The sequence below is a fragment of the Corella eumyota genome, chromosome 3 (assembly GCF_963082875.1).
Source record: "Corella eumyota chromosome 3, kaCorEumy4.1, whole genome shotgun sequence".
Lineage (NCBI taxonomy): Eukaryota > Metazoa > Chordata > Ascidiacea > Phlebobranchia > Corellidae > Corella > Corella eumyota.
The window spans coordinates 586,389-603,971 of NC_137492.1; the positions used below are offsets into that span (position 1 = coordinate 586,389).

General features: G+C 29.7%; 1 protein-coding gene across 1 annotated transcript; it reads right to left on the bottom strand.

The window, feature by feature from the left end:
- Positions 1-4,827: 4,827 nt before the first annotated feature.
- LOC145745162 (erythroid differentiation-related factor 1-like) lies at positions 4,828-17,368 on the bottom strand. Its single transcript, XM_082563164.1, has 25 exons — positions 17,151-17,368; positions 16,515-16,767; positions 16,063-16,195; positions 15,618-15,738; positions 15,307-15,405; positions 15,001-15,097; positions 14,550-14,665; positions 13,769-13,930; positions 12,312-12,408; positions 11,941-12,078; positions 11,328-11,505; positions 11,029-11,256; positions 10,475-10,645; positions 10,053-10,112; positions 9,724-9,909; positions 9,019-9,184; positions 8,497-8,618; positions 8,212-8,318; positions 7,713-7,841; positions 7,004-7,177; positions 6,455-6,595; positions 6,116-6,269; positions 5,585-5,685; positions 5,266-5,477; positions 4,828-5,140 (listed from the first exon to the last, which is right to left on the bottom strand). The coding sequence occupies exons 1-25, from the start codon at positions 17,288-17,290 to the stop codon at positions 4,948-4,950; spliced, it is 3,678 nt and encodes a 1,225-aa protein (XP_082419290.1). The 5' UTR covers positions 17,291-17,368; the 3' UTR covers positions 4,828-4,947.
- Between the last annotated feature and the right edge of the window lie 215 nt (positions 17,369-17,583).

Consider the following 17,583-nt stretch of genomic DNA (forward strand, 5'->3'; position numbering starts at 1 on the left):
CAAATGTTAAACTATATTTCATGGTAATTGGATAAATGTTAAACTATATTCCATGGTAATTGGACTAATGTTTAACTATATTTCATGCTTATCGGACAAATGTTAAACTATATGTCATTGTTATTGGATAAATGTTAAACTATATTTCATGGTAATTGGACAAATGTTAAACTATATGTCATTGTTATTGGATAAATGTTAAACTATATTTCATGGTAATTGGACGAATGTTTAACTATATTTCATGCTTATCGGACAAATGTATGTCATTGTTATTGGATAAATGTTAAACTATATGTCATTGTTATTGGATAAATGTTAAAACTATATTTCATGGTTATTGGACAAAGGTTCAACTATATTCCATGGTTATTGGACAATTGTTAAACTATATTCCATGGTTATTGGACAAATGTTAAACTATATTTTATGGTTATCGGACAAATGTTAAACTATATTCAATGGTAGTTGGAAAAATGTTAAACTATTTCACAAGTCATCGGCCAAATTTTTTAAATTATTTTTCCTGGTATTTTAACAAAGTTATGACTCTAAGTTAAATAGATTGAAATTAAAATGAATCAAGGTTTTTACATGTTTATTAAATATTTCAAGAAACTACACAAATACATTAAGAAAAAGAAATAATTACGGTGTATAACAAAAAAAACAAGATTAAAAAAGTTGCATTTTATCTAAAGTTAACTAATAAAAAAAATAATACAATTACACAAAATATAAAGATTTAAAAACTATGTCGAAGAACAAGTTGTAATAATTATAAAAAAACAAAGAAAAAATTGATAAAACATCGATTACACAATAAAAGTTACATACATTCACTAACATAAAATTGGCAATACAATTTTCAACTATGTTTAAAAATATATAAATGTGTTAAATGGCAAAAAAGTTTCGATATCCCAATTTTGTCGACCAGACCGGATTGTTATTTAGTTGTCAACCAGATACTAAAAATAAAGAACAGAGTTAGTATTTGTTTGTGGTAATCTACCCTGTGGAAAAATAAAAAGGTTAGATTGAAGTTTTCTTTTAACAGGATCTCTAAAAATAAAGAACAAATTAAAAATGGCCAAAAACAAATCGACGAGCTGCTCAAAATTGGTCAACCAGAATCTAAAAATAAAAACAGAATGTTTAAATTTGTTTTTGGTAATCTAACCTGAAAAAAAAGCCTGTAAAAAAGGGTTAGTTTGGTTAATAAGGCCCCTGTAAAGAAAATGAAATAGTTAAAATGCCCCTGTAAAAAAGGTTAGTTTAGTTAATAAGGCCCCTGTAAAGAAAATGAAATAGTTAAAATGCCCCTGTAAAAAAATCCTGAAAAAAAAGGGTTAGTGTGGTTAGTAAGGCCCCTGTAAAGAAAATGAAATAGTTAAAATGCCCCTGTAAAAAAAATCCTGAAAAAAAGGGTTAGATTGGTTAGTAAGGCCCCTGTAAAAAAATGAAATAGTTAAAATGCCCCTGTAAAAAAATCCTGAAAAAAGGGTTAGATTGGTTAGTAAGGCCCCTGTAAAAAAATGAAATAGTTAAAATGCCCCTGTAAAAAAATCCTGAAAAAAGGGTTAGTAAAAAGTTATTTGAATTCAAAGAGGAAAATAAGAAACGCCTGCAAAAAAATAAAGGGTTTTAGAAATTAGAAAATAAGAAACGCCTGTAATAAAAAAAAGATGGAAAGTGTTGTTGTTAGATGTTAATTTATGTGTTTTCTGCCTATGTTATTTTGGGAAACACCCACGCAAAGAAATATTAGTTTGGGAAACACCCACGCAAAGAATATTTAGTTTGGGGACCTCCCACGAATTTATATAAATAATATTTTAGGTTGGAACCCATCCACACAAACACTTAAGTATAGTATAAATATAACATAATAAAGTACAGTATATTGCATAAAATACACAAATATATATATCCACACATAGGCCTAGTTTCTAAATCATCTTCTAATATAAATTCTACTGCGCCAAAAACTTTTATAGGCCACACTTTTAAAAAACCATTAAACAGTCCCGTTTAATATAATTATAATTACACACATAAACCTAAACACACTTGGGACTGTGTCAACTATACTACTTTTAAAGCGCTAAACTATGAGTTGTTACCAGTCAAAATGAAAAAGCAGACACGTGATACTACAAACTTTTAACCCGTGAAAATTTTAAGCGTTGGTTATGCAGTACATATAAAAAAATAGGCACGTGAAAACCTACAGCCCTATAGACCTGAAGCTCTATAGCCCACCTTTAGTTGAATGAGGTCCTGAGACTATTTTTTTAAGTTTGAGTTGAAATGAGGTCCTGAGACTATTTTTGAGTTCTTCTTTTGCATAAAATACACATAACACACACATAGGCCTAGTTTTATAAAAATCTTATTCTAATTTAAATTCTACAGCGCCAAAAACTTTTATAGACCTTACTTTTAAAAAACCATTAAACAGTCTTGTTTAATATAATTATGATTACACACAAAAACCTAAACACACTTAATTGGGACTGTGTCAACTATACAACTTTTAAAGCGCAAAATTATGAGTTTTTAACCAGTCATAAATAAAATAAAAAAGCAGACACGTGAAACTACGAACTTTTAACCCGTGAATTTATTAAGCGCTTGTTTATGCAGTACATATAAAAAATAGGCACGTGAAAACCTACAGACCTCATCATAATATTAAACACAAGATCCTGAGTTTTTTTCTTCGGGTCCTGAGTTTTTTTGAAACTTAACATCCCCTTTGCCAGTTGCAAAGAAGACTTATATCGATGCCATCCATTTTCCATTCCTCCAATTCCTGCCATTATCTTTTTCCTCCAATTATATAATCCAAATATAATCCATTTTGTTGCTACACAAAAAATATTGTTTAGAAAAATATAGTAGACACTAAACCCTACCTTAAAATTTGCACATTTTTTTCAAATGCCAGATATAAGTTTATGATATGTTGTCTGGTGCCAAAATGCTTTTAAGATATGACAATTTCAGTTATTTTAAATGACAGAAGATTATGATTCAACGCTTTTCGTGCCAAATAATTACATTAATGCCCATTTTTAATATTTCGTGCAAATTATTTCTAAATTTACTATTTTTTAATTTGACTAACGAACTACGATATGCCAGTTTTAAATTTTAGATGCCAAAATCTGTAATTTATAGTTTAAATACCTCGTTTAACTACTTTGTAGAGATACCTGCGCATCAACACAGGTTTAATAATGTTCGAAATTATTTAATTAATGTAAAATTTAATTTAATATTTTACTTAATGTTGAATTAAAACAGTTTATTATGTTTATGAAATTCAATTATGATTTTAACTCGATATAAAAAATGTGGCAAAATCATTTATTTATAAATATATCCATTAATCTAATTTAACAATAGATCACCTGAAGTAATTCTTGAAATTCATGATCACAAGATGTCCCAACAGAGCAAGTTCTACTTTGATCACGGACTAGAAAAAATAAAAAATAAATTTATTTAATTATTCCTAAAAATACTTTACTTTTTTCTTATATATTTAGTTGTAAATATGTTATTAAAGTTTCTTTTATATTGCGCATTAATTAAAAATATATTTGTTCTAAAATTAATCTTCATCAAAATGCAAACAAAAATTACAAAAAAGTTTTGTTTAACATTAAACTATTAGTTGAAACTTATATTTATATATCAAGTATTAACTCTAACTACTTGCAAATACATTTCTATTATTCATAAATGCAAAAAAAAAATCTTAATACACTAACAAAATCACGTCTACTCACCTCGAAAGTCCATCTGGGAAGAACTAGAATTCCGACTTTCAATTCTAATTTGCCAAAAAACTCTACGTCACAGTCACGTGGGTTGACGCGGCGCCGTTTTTCACTGCAAAGCGCTTTTTAAAATGTCACTCAAAATATATCTGCTTAAATCTTCTAAACAATTCATTAAAATGTTAAAATAACAGCACAAACTAATAACTTGATATAATATCTTCAAGTTTAATTATTTTTTATTTAATATTTGTATCAATTAACGTCGTAAATTACAATTAAACAACTAACATGTGCTTTCCACAAAGTGCTTCATGATGCAACACCCAGGACCTCGTGCTAAAGGAATTTCTCGGGACGGCGCTTCTCAGAGAGGCGCACTAATTATGACGTAACATTCCAACGCGCCACGCTTAATGGAAAATTTCAGCTTTGTAACAGATGTTTATGTTGCAATAATTAAACCTTTTTTGCAACAGAATAACGCCATCTTTGATTTACAAAAAATGACAATTTGTTTCTTTTAACAATTATACAATGGAATTAAATAAAACACATTTAATTTCTTTATATTATGTTCTTTATGAATCAAATTAGAAAAATATTAAATCCATTTATTCTACATTTTATATAAAGAAACCTTATTTTGTATTCTATCTAAACTAAAATAAAAGCTTTTATGTTAATTTTCTAACAACCAACTAACCAAAAATTTTTTATGTAAATAAAAAAGTAAAACGAAAAAATTTTAATTAAACTGCATTGAACTCTGGTAATACACTGTGTCTTGCATTACAACATATTGGTAGATAGCTGCCCTACGGTTGTGATCTTAATTGTCGTAATATGGTCACAACTCCTAACTAATATATCGTCCACCAGCACCATTATAAATACCACGTTTTTTCACTCTATATAAATGACAGCCTATCTAACATATACTTACGTTGCACTGCCTAGTTGGAACAAAATAACTGATCACAAACTAATTATTAAAAATGAAGATTGTTCATAATACAACTAAAAACATAGCAGTAAGAAAATTAAAATATTAAAAAATATCAACAGCATGTCATGTAAAGAAGTATTGCAAAACAACATAAAAAACAGGAGTACAATATAACAAATGGTTTAGAAATTGGTTTTTAAATTAAATTTAAACCACTTTGTCCTTGATGTATTCGAACACTGATATGATGGCCTCAACTTTGTAAAGAAATAGTTTTAGTTTTTCGTCAGTAATTATTTTTGAATTAATAATTTGTTCATTATTTTGCAGGGTGCGAAGCATGAAACTGTATAAATCTTTATATTTTATGTGGTTTGATGCAAATACTGCTACCTGAGATCTAAAAAAATAATTAAAATCCTTAAAAAAGTCTTAAGATTTTCAAATCTTTTAAAATTTGGTAAAAATTTATTAAAAAATGTTATTTTGCATTATGACATCACAACTAAAAAAATGCTGACTCACTTTTTCTTGCTACCACTAGACGAAGATTGCTGAGTCACTCCGGAAACTGGGGCAGTTATTTTTAACACAGAAAGCAGTAGAGAGCGTAATATTGCTGCTAATATTTTGACCAATGAGATCCAATCCTCGAGGTCAATTAAGGTCAAATCAGGGATCACAGGGTCAACTGAAGTTGATTGACCTTTGTCGTTGAGGTTAAGAGACAAATGTTTCTATAAATTTAGAAGGTAATTAGAAATTAACAATTAAAAAAATATCTAAACCCTTTATTAAGCCAATTATTTAACAACCAGATATAAGATAAAGCTTATTAACTTACCTTTATGCAAGTTTGAATTGACAAAAGAGGTTGTGAGCAATGTACCATGCCATCGATGGCTTCTTTCAATATTTTCAACTTGTTTGAGGGACTGTTAACATCTAAAAAGTTTGTATAGGAATAAATATAGGAACACATGAGTTATAAATGGCAAAAGAAAAAAGTAGGAAAAATATTAGATAGAAATCACTAAAAAAAACACAAAATGGCAGCAGTAGGAATTAAACGTAGGACCTTAGGTCTTATTTAAAGATACTACAACATGCCAGTATTGATAATTGAACCCATGACTTTAAGATACTACAACATGCCAGCAGTGGGAATCAAACCCAGAACCTAAGATTTCTTTAAAAATTTTACAACAAGCTAGCAGTGAGAATCAAACCGGTTCTATTTACAAATGCTAAATAATGCCAGCAGTGGAAATAAACCTAAAACCCACAAGTTTCTTAAGGATGCTACAACATGCCATCAGTAAGAATTAAACCCTGAACCCTTGGCCTATATCATAACCAACCTAATCACACCCACCTCCAGCATGTTGTTCCTTGAGTGCCAACAACTCGAGTTGAACCCTCAATAAATCAGCTGGATGTTCATCGTTCAACTGAGTGAAATAAATTGAAGATTTCTTGTAATGAGTCATCGCCAAACTTCGGATTTGCTGCCGTTTTTTACCTTCAGCCTGTTGAAAGGTTTAACTATTTAGACTATGTTTTTAAATTTGAATTAAAAATTAGTTTTAAGCCAAAATTTACTGAAACTATATTCTACTTTACAGGCCTTATTTAGTTTTTAATTTAAAACTTACAAAAACTAATAATTTTTTTACTTTACATATAATTAAATAAAAAGAAATCATAAATTTACCAATTGTCTGTAAGCATTGTGATGTAATGAAGCCAATCTGTGATGGATCTTAGCGCATCGAAACACAGCTAACGATCTTTTCACAGTGTTTTTCCAAATTTCAACGCAATTTTTCAACGATTTGTTCATTAAATCTGAAATCTAAAAAAATGCGAAGTTAGAATCAAATAAAAAATATAACTTTTTTTAAATGCAATTATAATATGAAACTATTAAAAAAGTTTATGTAAGAATATTTCTAACTACCAAAACAATTTTATAGAAGGGTGTGGTGGTAAGAACACTTAGCTTTACTACACGGGGTTCTGAGTTTAATCCCAACTGCTTTCATGCTGTAGCTCTATAAACGTTGTATACTTCTGATGACACTTATTTAGCAGTATAATTATCGGGCAATTATAATCAATAATATTCCAAACTGCCAAAGTCAACTTAAGACTGGGTCAGGGTAACAAATGTTACTCTATGTTTAGGTCACGCATTTAACCTTCCTACATCAAAGGTAAAGAAAGATTTAAAAAAAATTTTACACCAAAATATTGAACTTACCTCTTTTTCAATTTGTTCTGGTGACCTGAGGTTAACAGGAGCATGATCCTGAAGTCTTTGCGCCATGGTAAAGTAAGCTCCACTTAACTCCCAGCTAATATTATCATAAACACTTGGTTCGGTTTCATCAATGTTACTTCTATGAGACTTCAGGTTCTGCTGGATTTGTAGAGCCTGTAAAAGTTTAACTATTTATATAAAATGACAACTGGTTTCAGTAAGGGCAATAATCTATATATATTAAGGCTTGATGGACAATATATATATGTGTTTAATTTATAAGCCTACAAAATAAACAAAACTTCCATTTGCGGTGCATGGGTAAATTATCATAGGCAAATATTGGTTAAAAGTTGTGACCATATTACAACAATTAAAATGATAACATAAAGGTAGGCTATAGACAGGTTTAAACAATAATATAAGTGAAGGTGGGCAGTCAATTTAACTCAATGTTAAGTTAACTCTAAGCAACTTAACCTTATGACAATTCAAGGATTTATTTAAAAAAACAAATAAACAAAAATGGTGTTATTAGGCAGTAATTTGTCCAAAACTGAGTTGTCCAGGGTTTTTATTAAACTTAAACAGTATAGAAATGCAAAATACAAAGGCTTGGGCAAGACTTTAATCATTTAATTAGAAATAATTTAAAATAGTTTAAATTTAAAATAGTTTCCAATTTTATCAAACTCAATATTAGGTTTACCTTCTGATAATAGTCGATTGCTTTGTCGTATATTTGTTGCTCATGTCGAGTAAAATCCCCTTTTTCACTTTGTGCGATAGACTGAGCACATATCCGCATCAAACGACCCAAATTCGATAAAACTAAAGCCTGAAAGTAGATGAACATTCAAATATTTATTTACAGTTTTGTATATAAAGTACTTTATATATAATGGCCTAAAGGTAAACAACATTCAAATAGTACTATATTAAGTTATTTATATATTTTTTTTAATTTAGGTTTTTGGCATATCAAAATAAGTAGGCCTATAGAAAAGATGTACAATAAATATTACATTATTGCAACAGAAAATAACAAAAAATCATGATTTAAAACATGCCATGGGTATTGATGTTTATAAAAAGATTTTTATTATTACATGGTTACATATACAATGTACATCACTTAATTTCTATAAAGTGTTTAATTATTAAGTTATATTACCATTAGTTTTAAATTAAGTTAATTAAATTAAGACCTGGTTAACGAAGTCGTTAACATGAGTGAATGAGGTAAGGGCAGTTTCAAGATGGGAAAAAGATTCTTTCCAAATTTCTTTCTCTTTATTCAATTTGTTGGCTAAGTCTAAAAAAACAAAATTTTATATTTAACAAAACACCATATACAAATTTCTCTAAATCAGCTTATACAAACCAAGTACATTTTATGGGTTTATTACCTACCGATAAAAACCTTAAAATATTGATCCTTAGATCTAGTTATTTTGCAATATGATATTGGGTTTTAAAGACATTTATTTCACCTTGTTGATTATCAGTAACATCATTGAGCATCTCAAAAGCTTTGTTGAGTTGTAAGGCTCCTTGTTCATTGGCAACATGGCCCAGCTTTCTTTCCACCATGCATGTGAGGTCATTCTTTGCACTAAAACAGAATTGTGATAAACTTTTATGATATTAACTACTGAACACTAATTATCAGATTAATTATCAAGCAATTTTTATAACTAACAGCAAGGTGTAGTAGTCAGAACACTTGGCTTTACCACATAAGGGACTGGGTTTGATCATTACTGCTCTCATGCTAAAGCACCCTTGAGTACGGCACTATAAACGGTATAAACTCCTGCTGAGCCAGCACTTAATCTGTAGTTTAATTATCGGGCAAATATAATCTAAAATATCCCAAACTGTCAAAAGCAACTCGAAACTGGGTCGGGGTAACTGATGTTACTCTATGTTTAATTGCGCATTCAACTTTCCCACATTGAAGATAGTTTTTATAAAAAATTATACAAAAGCAATAAAATAAATAGCACTCTTACTTTAAATCTTTTTTGTTGTTTTTCTTTTTATTATCCTTGATTTTAACCTCAGCAAAATCCTGACTTTTAATAAGTTTTAAAGCCATCTCAAAACACTTCATACAAGTCGTTAAAACTTCCTCGTTGTTTGTTGATAATTTGGCCAACTTTCGGTATTTGTTTCCTTCTAGAAATTAAATTTATTTAAATTACAACTTACAAGCTTTATTTTTATTTATTTATTACAGTTACTATTAAATTAATTGTTGTAATACGGTCAAAACTAATATTTGCTCGCAATAACTTGCAGCGTGGTGTAGTGGTCAGAACACTTGCTACACCACCATGAGGTTGTGGGTTCAATCCCCACTGCTTTCGTGCTGTAGCGCCCTTGTGTAAGGTGCTATAAATGATATAAACTCTTGCTGAGCCAGCACTTAAACAGCAGCATAATTACCAGGCAATTATAATCTATGTTACTCTATGTTTAGGTCGTGCATTTGACCTTCCTACATCAAAGATAAATATATATTTTATACCAAAAAAAAAATTACCTACGCACCATAAACAGTAGTTTTATTTATTTTGTAAGCCTATAAATTGGATAAATATATATGGTCGATTAAGCTTTATCATATTTAAATGCTTTAAAAATATTTATAGTTATTTTTATAAGTGCAAACTACCATAAATAATTTATTACTAAAAAATAAATTCTGATTTTACCGAGAATTTGATTTCCTGAAAGTGTTTCACTAATTTCCACATCTTCATAACTTAGAGAGTGAAATTGTTGTGGGAAGAGCTTGGGCTGTTGAGTTTGGATAAGTTGAATATCTCCACATAATATCAAAAGTCGAGGTAGAAGTAATTGAAAATCAGGAAAGGATTGGATTCGAAGCAAATCGTTCGCTAAAGTAATTAAAAAATAACATTTTAAATCAATTAAAATACTTCAGAATTTAGGATATACAAAATTTATAATACATCTTTGTTTAAAATTACTTTTTTTATATCAAATTAAAATTATTTCTGAACTACATTAATTTTCTTACCAATATTTTCATTTTCTTTTCTTTCAGGTAGTTTTAAATTATATAAATGCTCCAAATGCTCTGTGAAAATACAATGATGTTGATTTAAAAAACTTTACAAAATTGTAAAGCTGAAAAAATTAAACAAAAATATTTATTAAAAGAGTAACATAAGTTACCCCAACCCAGTCTTAAGTTGCTGTGGCAGTTTGGGATATTATAGATTATAATTGCCCGATAATTAAGCAGCTGATCAAGTGTTTGCTAATTAATTAAGCTGCTAATCAAGTGTTTCGCAGCAGGAGTTTATAACGTTTATAGCGCCTTACTAAAGAGCATTACAACATAAGGGCAGTGGGGAACGAACCCAGGACCTTATGTAGTAAAGCCATGTGTTCTAAACATGCTTAAGTGATATTAAAATTACATAATAAACCACTTACCATATCCATGTAGAGCGATATTAAGACATCTTAAAGCTCTTCCAAACTTGCCCTCCTGACTTGCCCTAGATGCCAGGTTGTAGTAAACCAAAACAGTATTCCTTATAAGTTGGATGTTCACAACTAAGATGTCGTTGGAAGTATTCATCCAATCTTCATTTATCTTGTATTCTGTAAAGTTCAACCCAAGGATTTAAAGTTAAAGTTGTAAATATTATGACGGAAATAAGACCCAAAGGTTCTGAGTTTGATTCCTGCTGATTGGTTCTTTCATGAAGCATTTGTTTTGTTAATAACCATCAAAACTAGAGTTATTTAAAGAAGTGATAATGGTACCTATTTTTGCAAAGTCCCTCCCCCCAAAAAAAATTGGGACAATAATACTTAAAACTGGTTCAAAAATTTAAACAAAAAGTTAAAAAATTGTTCAATATTTACGGTGTACAACATTATTTATTCTATAGAAATAGATATTAAATATGAAACTATAAAACACTTTTTTATTGGTTTTAGTAAAGTTTCAGTTTTAAAATAATATGTAAAGTTAAACTAACTTGCACAATCTCTAAACACTTTCAATCCCTTCACGATATAATTCAACGTGGCATAACAACCATCTTTCAATTTCCCATTTTCACCACTAGGAGGGTCTAGTGAGTACTTCTCGGGAATCGAGAGGTCGGACACGGATGGTATGACGGCCACTTCCATGCTGACATTGTTGTCTGATCGTCTGTCAGGTGAATTCATAAAGTTGACTGAATTTGTCCGAATGCGACCATCTAAAAAAAATCAAAAAATTAAAAATAAAATCATTTTTTTATGTTATTTAAACTTAAAACAGTTACAACACCTGTTTTTTTATCCTCATTATTCTCGTTGAGGTTGGAATCGGGCAAACACAACGATGATAACATACACAAGGTGGCAGCAAGCATCACTGGAGAAAGTTGAAAGTTTTTCTCAAGAAGTTCGACGCAGTTTTGCAACAATTTCTTGATGGTAACCTCATGATCTCTTATATTGCTTGGCTGAAAAACGAAGAATAATATTTTGTCTTAATTTTAAAGTCTTCCAATGTAAGAAGGTTGACATTAATGTCATAAAATTTAAAACATTTAGACCCCATCTTACAAAAAAAACTTTTTTTTTTAATTTGTTTTTGATGCTGGAAGGTTAACTTTATTTTTTTTGTATACATCTTTATCCTCGATGTGTAAAAGTCGAATTTCTGACTTAAACATAGAGTAACAACTGTTACTCCAACCCAGTCTCGAGTTACCTGTGGCAGTTTGGGATATTATATAGATCAGTTTGGGATATTATATAGATCAGTTTGGGATATTATATAGATTATAAAGATATAACATGAAGTGGGTGAGAATCAAACCCAAAACCCTACGCAGTCATGCCAAGCACTTCACCCCTTGAACATCAACTTAATTAATAAATAATCCACAACTCACATTCTGCATGAGGTTAACAGCCATCTTGTAGATAAGAGTAGCCACACTAAAAGTGAATGGATTCTCCTCCTTATTTTCACTTGTATTGGTGCATAGTGTTGTAAGGTCATACAACTTCACAACATCGTCGTTATCACCCTGTGTGAATATAAACTTAGTCAAATTTTTTGTTAATTTTGCTACTACAGATAAACATAATGAGTCTATGATAAAAAAACACTTTTAATAATTGTTTTACTTAAATATTTTTTTACAAATTATTTATATCAGAAAACAAACAAATTTAAAAGCTTTATCAAAATAAAAATTAGTTAAATGCAACGCAATTTTTGTATGTACTTATAAAAGATAAAAACTTTTTGTTTGTTTACCTTAAACAACCAGTAAGTATGTCCTTCTTTTGTGCAATTTGATTTCAAGAAGGAGAGAATATTCTGAGCAATATCTTTTATAACTTTTGGGCTAAATCTGGATAAAAAAAAACAAATAGTTAAAAAAAAGAATACATGCCAAATAATTAAAAAAAAACTGTATTACAAAAGTTTTTGTATAGTCCTCTTCTTATTCATAGATATAATATGACAAGGTTTTGACGGGGACCAGAAGCTTCGTTTATTTTGTTTCGGTTCCCCATTTACAGTTTAAAATAAGACTGCACCTTATTTTTTGTTAGAACTTTTGATTTTGAACGGTTAGACAGTCATTTAAATTAAGTGTAAACAGTTACGCTAAATAGCTCGAATATTTAAAAAATAAACAAAATAGATTATATTTTAACATTAGATCATTTTTGTTAAATAGAATAAATCCTAAAGCAAATATGAAATTGGCAGTTCTAATTTATCTATGTTTTGTTATAGGGGTAACATTTGGACAACAAAGGTAACTTTTTTGTAAAAAAAATATTTGGATTAAAAGTAATCAAAAATATACAAATAAAAACAAATATTTTTTTTTTAAATCTGTCTAATAGGTAATACTTAATTTTGTTTATGTGCATTACAACTTAATGTTGTTAATTTTAGAGTTTTTGAAGATTACGATCATGTTAAATGTGGAGTCATGAATTTTGGCTCTGGCCAAGTTAGAGAAACATCAGTCAAGTTTCTAAACATAATTGGTTTTATTGGTTCGCATGTACCCGTATGTATCGAAAACCAATGTGATGCTTGTAGCCCGCAAATGGGTAAGACGATGGAATTCTTTAGTTTTACAACTTTTTATCAAAACTAATAAATGAAAATATTTATATTCTAACAAATTATTTTTTTACTAACCAGACTTCAAAATGCAATCACCTGTAAAACAAGATTCAGACAAACAACATAAAAATAAATCTGAAAACAGCCCACATTACATATTTTTTTTTGAGACTGGCCTTGGTGTGGTTATTGTCTGCATTGTAGTGGTGGTAGTACGAAGGTGAGCGATAATTATTTAAGCTACATAAACAATTGTATATAGCTATAATTTTTTACAAGCCAAATACTGTAGGCCTATCTGATTTGTTTGAATAAAAAAAAATCTGACGTTAATGGCTAACAGGTTAAAAAGTAAATTTTTTAACAGAGTCTTCTGCACAGCTCAAAATTTTCAACATACTAAAATACAAAATGAAACACAACCAGCAAACGCAAATGACAATGTACAACACCCAACATCTGATGTTCAGAGCCTAAGCTCGGTTGAGAGCTTGGTCGTAGGCAATTAAAAAATAAGTCTAAAAGACAACTCCCAATTATTTCTTGTATATAAGATTGAATTGTATATATCAGTAATTTTTTGAGTTGTCTTAAAATTGTTTTGTGTAAATAAAATAACAGCTTACTTTGAGTCTTGTAGTTTTGGTATTTCCTCTGTTTTTATGACCTCATAATTCTGAACGAAACCATCCAAGTGGAAGCACATGTGCAACTCAGGAACATTACAGATCAAGTTATCCAACCAATAATCAATCCCTGTTAGCACATTGATCGGCTTGTTAGAATCCCTAAAAGATAAAGAAAATTGACCGAATCAAAAAATTTACATAAGACAATACAGCCTAAGTATCTAATATTCACATTCTCTACATCTGGCAATTTTTTTTATATCCCCTTTATAGGTTTTTAATTTTTTTATCGGGTAAAGGTGTGCGGTTTGTGACGTGTTTGAGCTAACTATAAACGTCGGGCTAAAGGGGAAATAGTGTGGTGTTGGTGCGGCTCGAACCCAAAACTTTTTGGCTCGTAGTCTGACCCATGACCGGTTCACCACACTACTGGCATTTGTTTTTTTAATTTATTTTTAATAAAACTTAGTGGATGATATATATATGTCCAACTTAAAAACCTTTAAAGTAAATAAAACTGCTGTTTATGGTGCGTGGGTAAATTATCACAGCCAAAAATGGTTGCAAATTCTGACTATAATAGCCTACTTTAATTAAAATGCCGACTATAGGGTTGGCTATTAACAAGTTTTAATAAAAAGTTGAATATTTTTCTACAAATACACACCTAAACATACTCTACATACAGCATGTGAATAATACCTTTATAAGAACTAAACGCTAACCGAATAAATAAATTTTAACTACACATTGTTTAACAAATCAAAATCAAATTTACCTCAGTCTAAGGCTCACAGCAGGGTATTTCCCTTCACCGAAAACAGGCATGTTGGTTCCAAGTAACATTTGTAAATCTTCAAAAGTCCACAATATTGTTTTCTCAAACGATTCCTCCTACAACAAACAAAAACTATTATAACACTTCATTATAAGTTACACTTGAATAAAGTGAAGTAAAGTGTGTTTTAGTTAACACTGTTTGATTGGCCCAGAATTTAGAATGCAGTAAAATATTAAGTTATTGTCCTTATAAGACAGTGTGAATGCTTTTTTATTGATTTTGGCTTGGCAGAAAAAATTTAAACCAATATTTTAAAAATTATCAATCCTAAATGACTGCTGCCAGATTTAAACTCAGAATCTTAGAGTAAGGCATTGCATAGTTTAATTACTACAGCTTTCTAATGCCATCTGTTGTATTCAAACTTAAAGCCTTAAGTGTTACTTACATTAGTTTTAGGTTGTGGTGTTGGCATGTCATCTGAGGGAGTCCAATACTTCCATCTCAACTCTTGAGGTACCAACATACTCTCCTCCACTATTTTACTAACAACAATAAAGTTTAAATTATCCAAAATTATCCAAAATATTAAGAATCTGATTTACTTAAAATTAAGTTTAGATTTCAGTTAAAATTATAACAACTTAGAGTTTAAAAAAATCACAGAAAACTTTAAATCTTATTTTAACGTTAAGGTGAAAACTGATTAAGATTAGGTCAATAATTAGTTCCAAAGTGAACCAAAACTTCCAACCTTGAAGATTGAGAATCAGGATTCAAACAAATTAAATCTTCTAATGTTAAATTACTATCTTCGATATCTTGATCACCATCATCTTGACGACCTTTTATACTGAAAAAAATAACGTTCAAAATAGTGTCAATTAAAAAACTTAAAATAACCAATGTTGCAGCCAAAAAAAAACTTAAAAAAAAAACAAGTAAAAGTAATATTAAACACACTTAATAACTATTTAAAATAATTACAAACATTAACTACAAAAATTAAAAACTACTCCGTTTCAAAATCCTTTAAACTAAATAATTTGTATAAAGTCAATTTACCTGTAATACAAAAACTTAGAGAGCATAAGTCGATCCAGTTGCGCAGAAGGGAGTTTTTTCTTGGATGAAATTAGTGATCCGTGACAAGTTGCTTTCTCATAAACGTCCTGGAACCAACGAACTAAACAATAAAAAGCATTTTATAAAGACTTAACTAGTCAATTGCCTTTGTTACAGTTGGAATTTTAATTGTTGTAATATGGTTGCAACGCTTTACTAATATTGGCTTGTAATAATTTACCCACACACCACAAACTACAGTTTTAATAATTTTAAAGACCTTTAAACTGGGCATACATAATTTCCAATAAGCTACATAGAATATTTATAAATTTAAGTCAAAAAAACATAAATTTTACAGTTCCTATTTTAACGTCAACATTTTTACAGAAAAACATTACGAAAATTAAAATTAAATAATCAAAATATAAAACTCATTACAAACCTGATCTTCCTGATTCCATGTTCTTGTTGTTACTGACATCAAATTGTTCAAGTAACAAAGTTTTTCCAGCTCTGTGAACTGCCATACTGATGTGAGCTTTACTGTACGGCACTTTCAACAACTTCTTGATGTTCTAGAAATAAAAAAGTTTTAGTTAATCAAAAGTCAAACTTTAAACTTATCGCCTAATAGTCTATAACATAGAGTTTTGTGGACAAAATATTTATATATACGTCCAATTTATAGACCTACAAAAGCACGGGTAAACTATCTCATAGAAATGTTAGTTAGTGGTTATGACCTTAGTTCAACAAATAAAATGACAACTATAGGGTGGGCTATCGACTAATATAAACCAATATTTTTTAAAGGTTATATTAGGTTTAGTACATTTTACCATATTACCAAATACTCTTGATAATTTTTATTTTTTATTTTAACATTAAACTTACTTCAGCATCGGAAACGACATCAACCTCTCCCATCACATTTAAGTGATTATTTGCAATTCGAAAACTGGAAAATGATGTTTTATCTCGGTCACAAGATGGGGCTTGTCGCCCCCCTGATAAGAGGGTGTTAGGTCGTAACCCTGGGGCTCGTCGAAGCCAGTTTGAAGGGGCAAGGTTAAGGTTAGTTGAGGGGGCAAGTTGGGAGAATAACGCCGGATATTTTGCGGTAGAGTAAGTCACAACAGCTGAAGACCTAAAAAATTTGACTTATTTTTAATTTAATTATTTTTTGTAAAAGATTTGATTTCCTTTTTTTTGTATATATCTTTATCCTCGATGAGAGAAGGTCAAATGCGCGACCTAAACATAGAGTAACATCAGTTACCCCAACCCAGTCTTAAGTTTTCTGTGGCAGTTTGGGATATTTAAGATTATAATTGCCCGATAATTAAGCTGCTGATTAAGTATTGGCTAAGCTGAAGTTTATACCGTTTATAATGCCTTACCCAAGGGCACTACAGCATAAGAGCAGTGGGGTTTGTAACCATTACATCACAGTGCCAGTCATTATACATGTTTGTAATACAAAGTCTGATCCCATGTTATTACCCTAACCCAGTTCCAATACCTATGTACCTGATTTTAAGATCTGATTCCATTTTATTTATTCCAACTTTATCATTCCACTTTTCATTTTTGTTCGTTTTGTTTGTTTCAGGTTGACTAAAACTTTGTAAACGAGGAAAAGCATCCTCATTTAAATCCAGAACATCCATGATCTAGTTTTCAGTTTATAAACAACATGACAACAACCTAACCGTCAGACTGTCAAAAGTTAAAATAATTTAAGATGATTATTCTAAACAAAAATAATTCATTGACAGATTGATTTCGTGATTTTTTGCTAATTTAACGTAATCTAAAAAGAGGGGGTTCTTATACTAAAGTAAAATATTAATATTTTAAACATAACTGATCTTATAGAATTTATAAAATTACCTCAGAATGTTCTGGCGAGTTCAAAACAAATACTAAACATATAATGTGACGTCATTATATTTAGGGGGAT

Bases quoted from the DNA above. Each gene is read 5' to 3' on its own strand.
- LOC145745162 (XM_082563164.1), bottom strand. From the start codon at position 17,290: ATGGATGTTCTGGATTTAAATGAGGATGCTTTTCCTCGTTTACAAAGT. The intron at 11,506-11,940 runs GTGAGTTGTGGA...TTCGTTTTTCAG, and splicing joins CTGTTAACCTCATGCAGAAT to CCAAGCAATATAAGAGATCA. The intron at 7,178-7,712 runs GTAAACCTAATA...AAACTTTTACAG, and splicing joins CAATCGACTATTATCAGAAG to GCTCTACAAATCCAGCAGAA.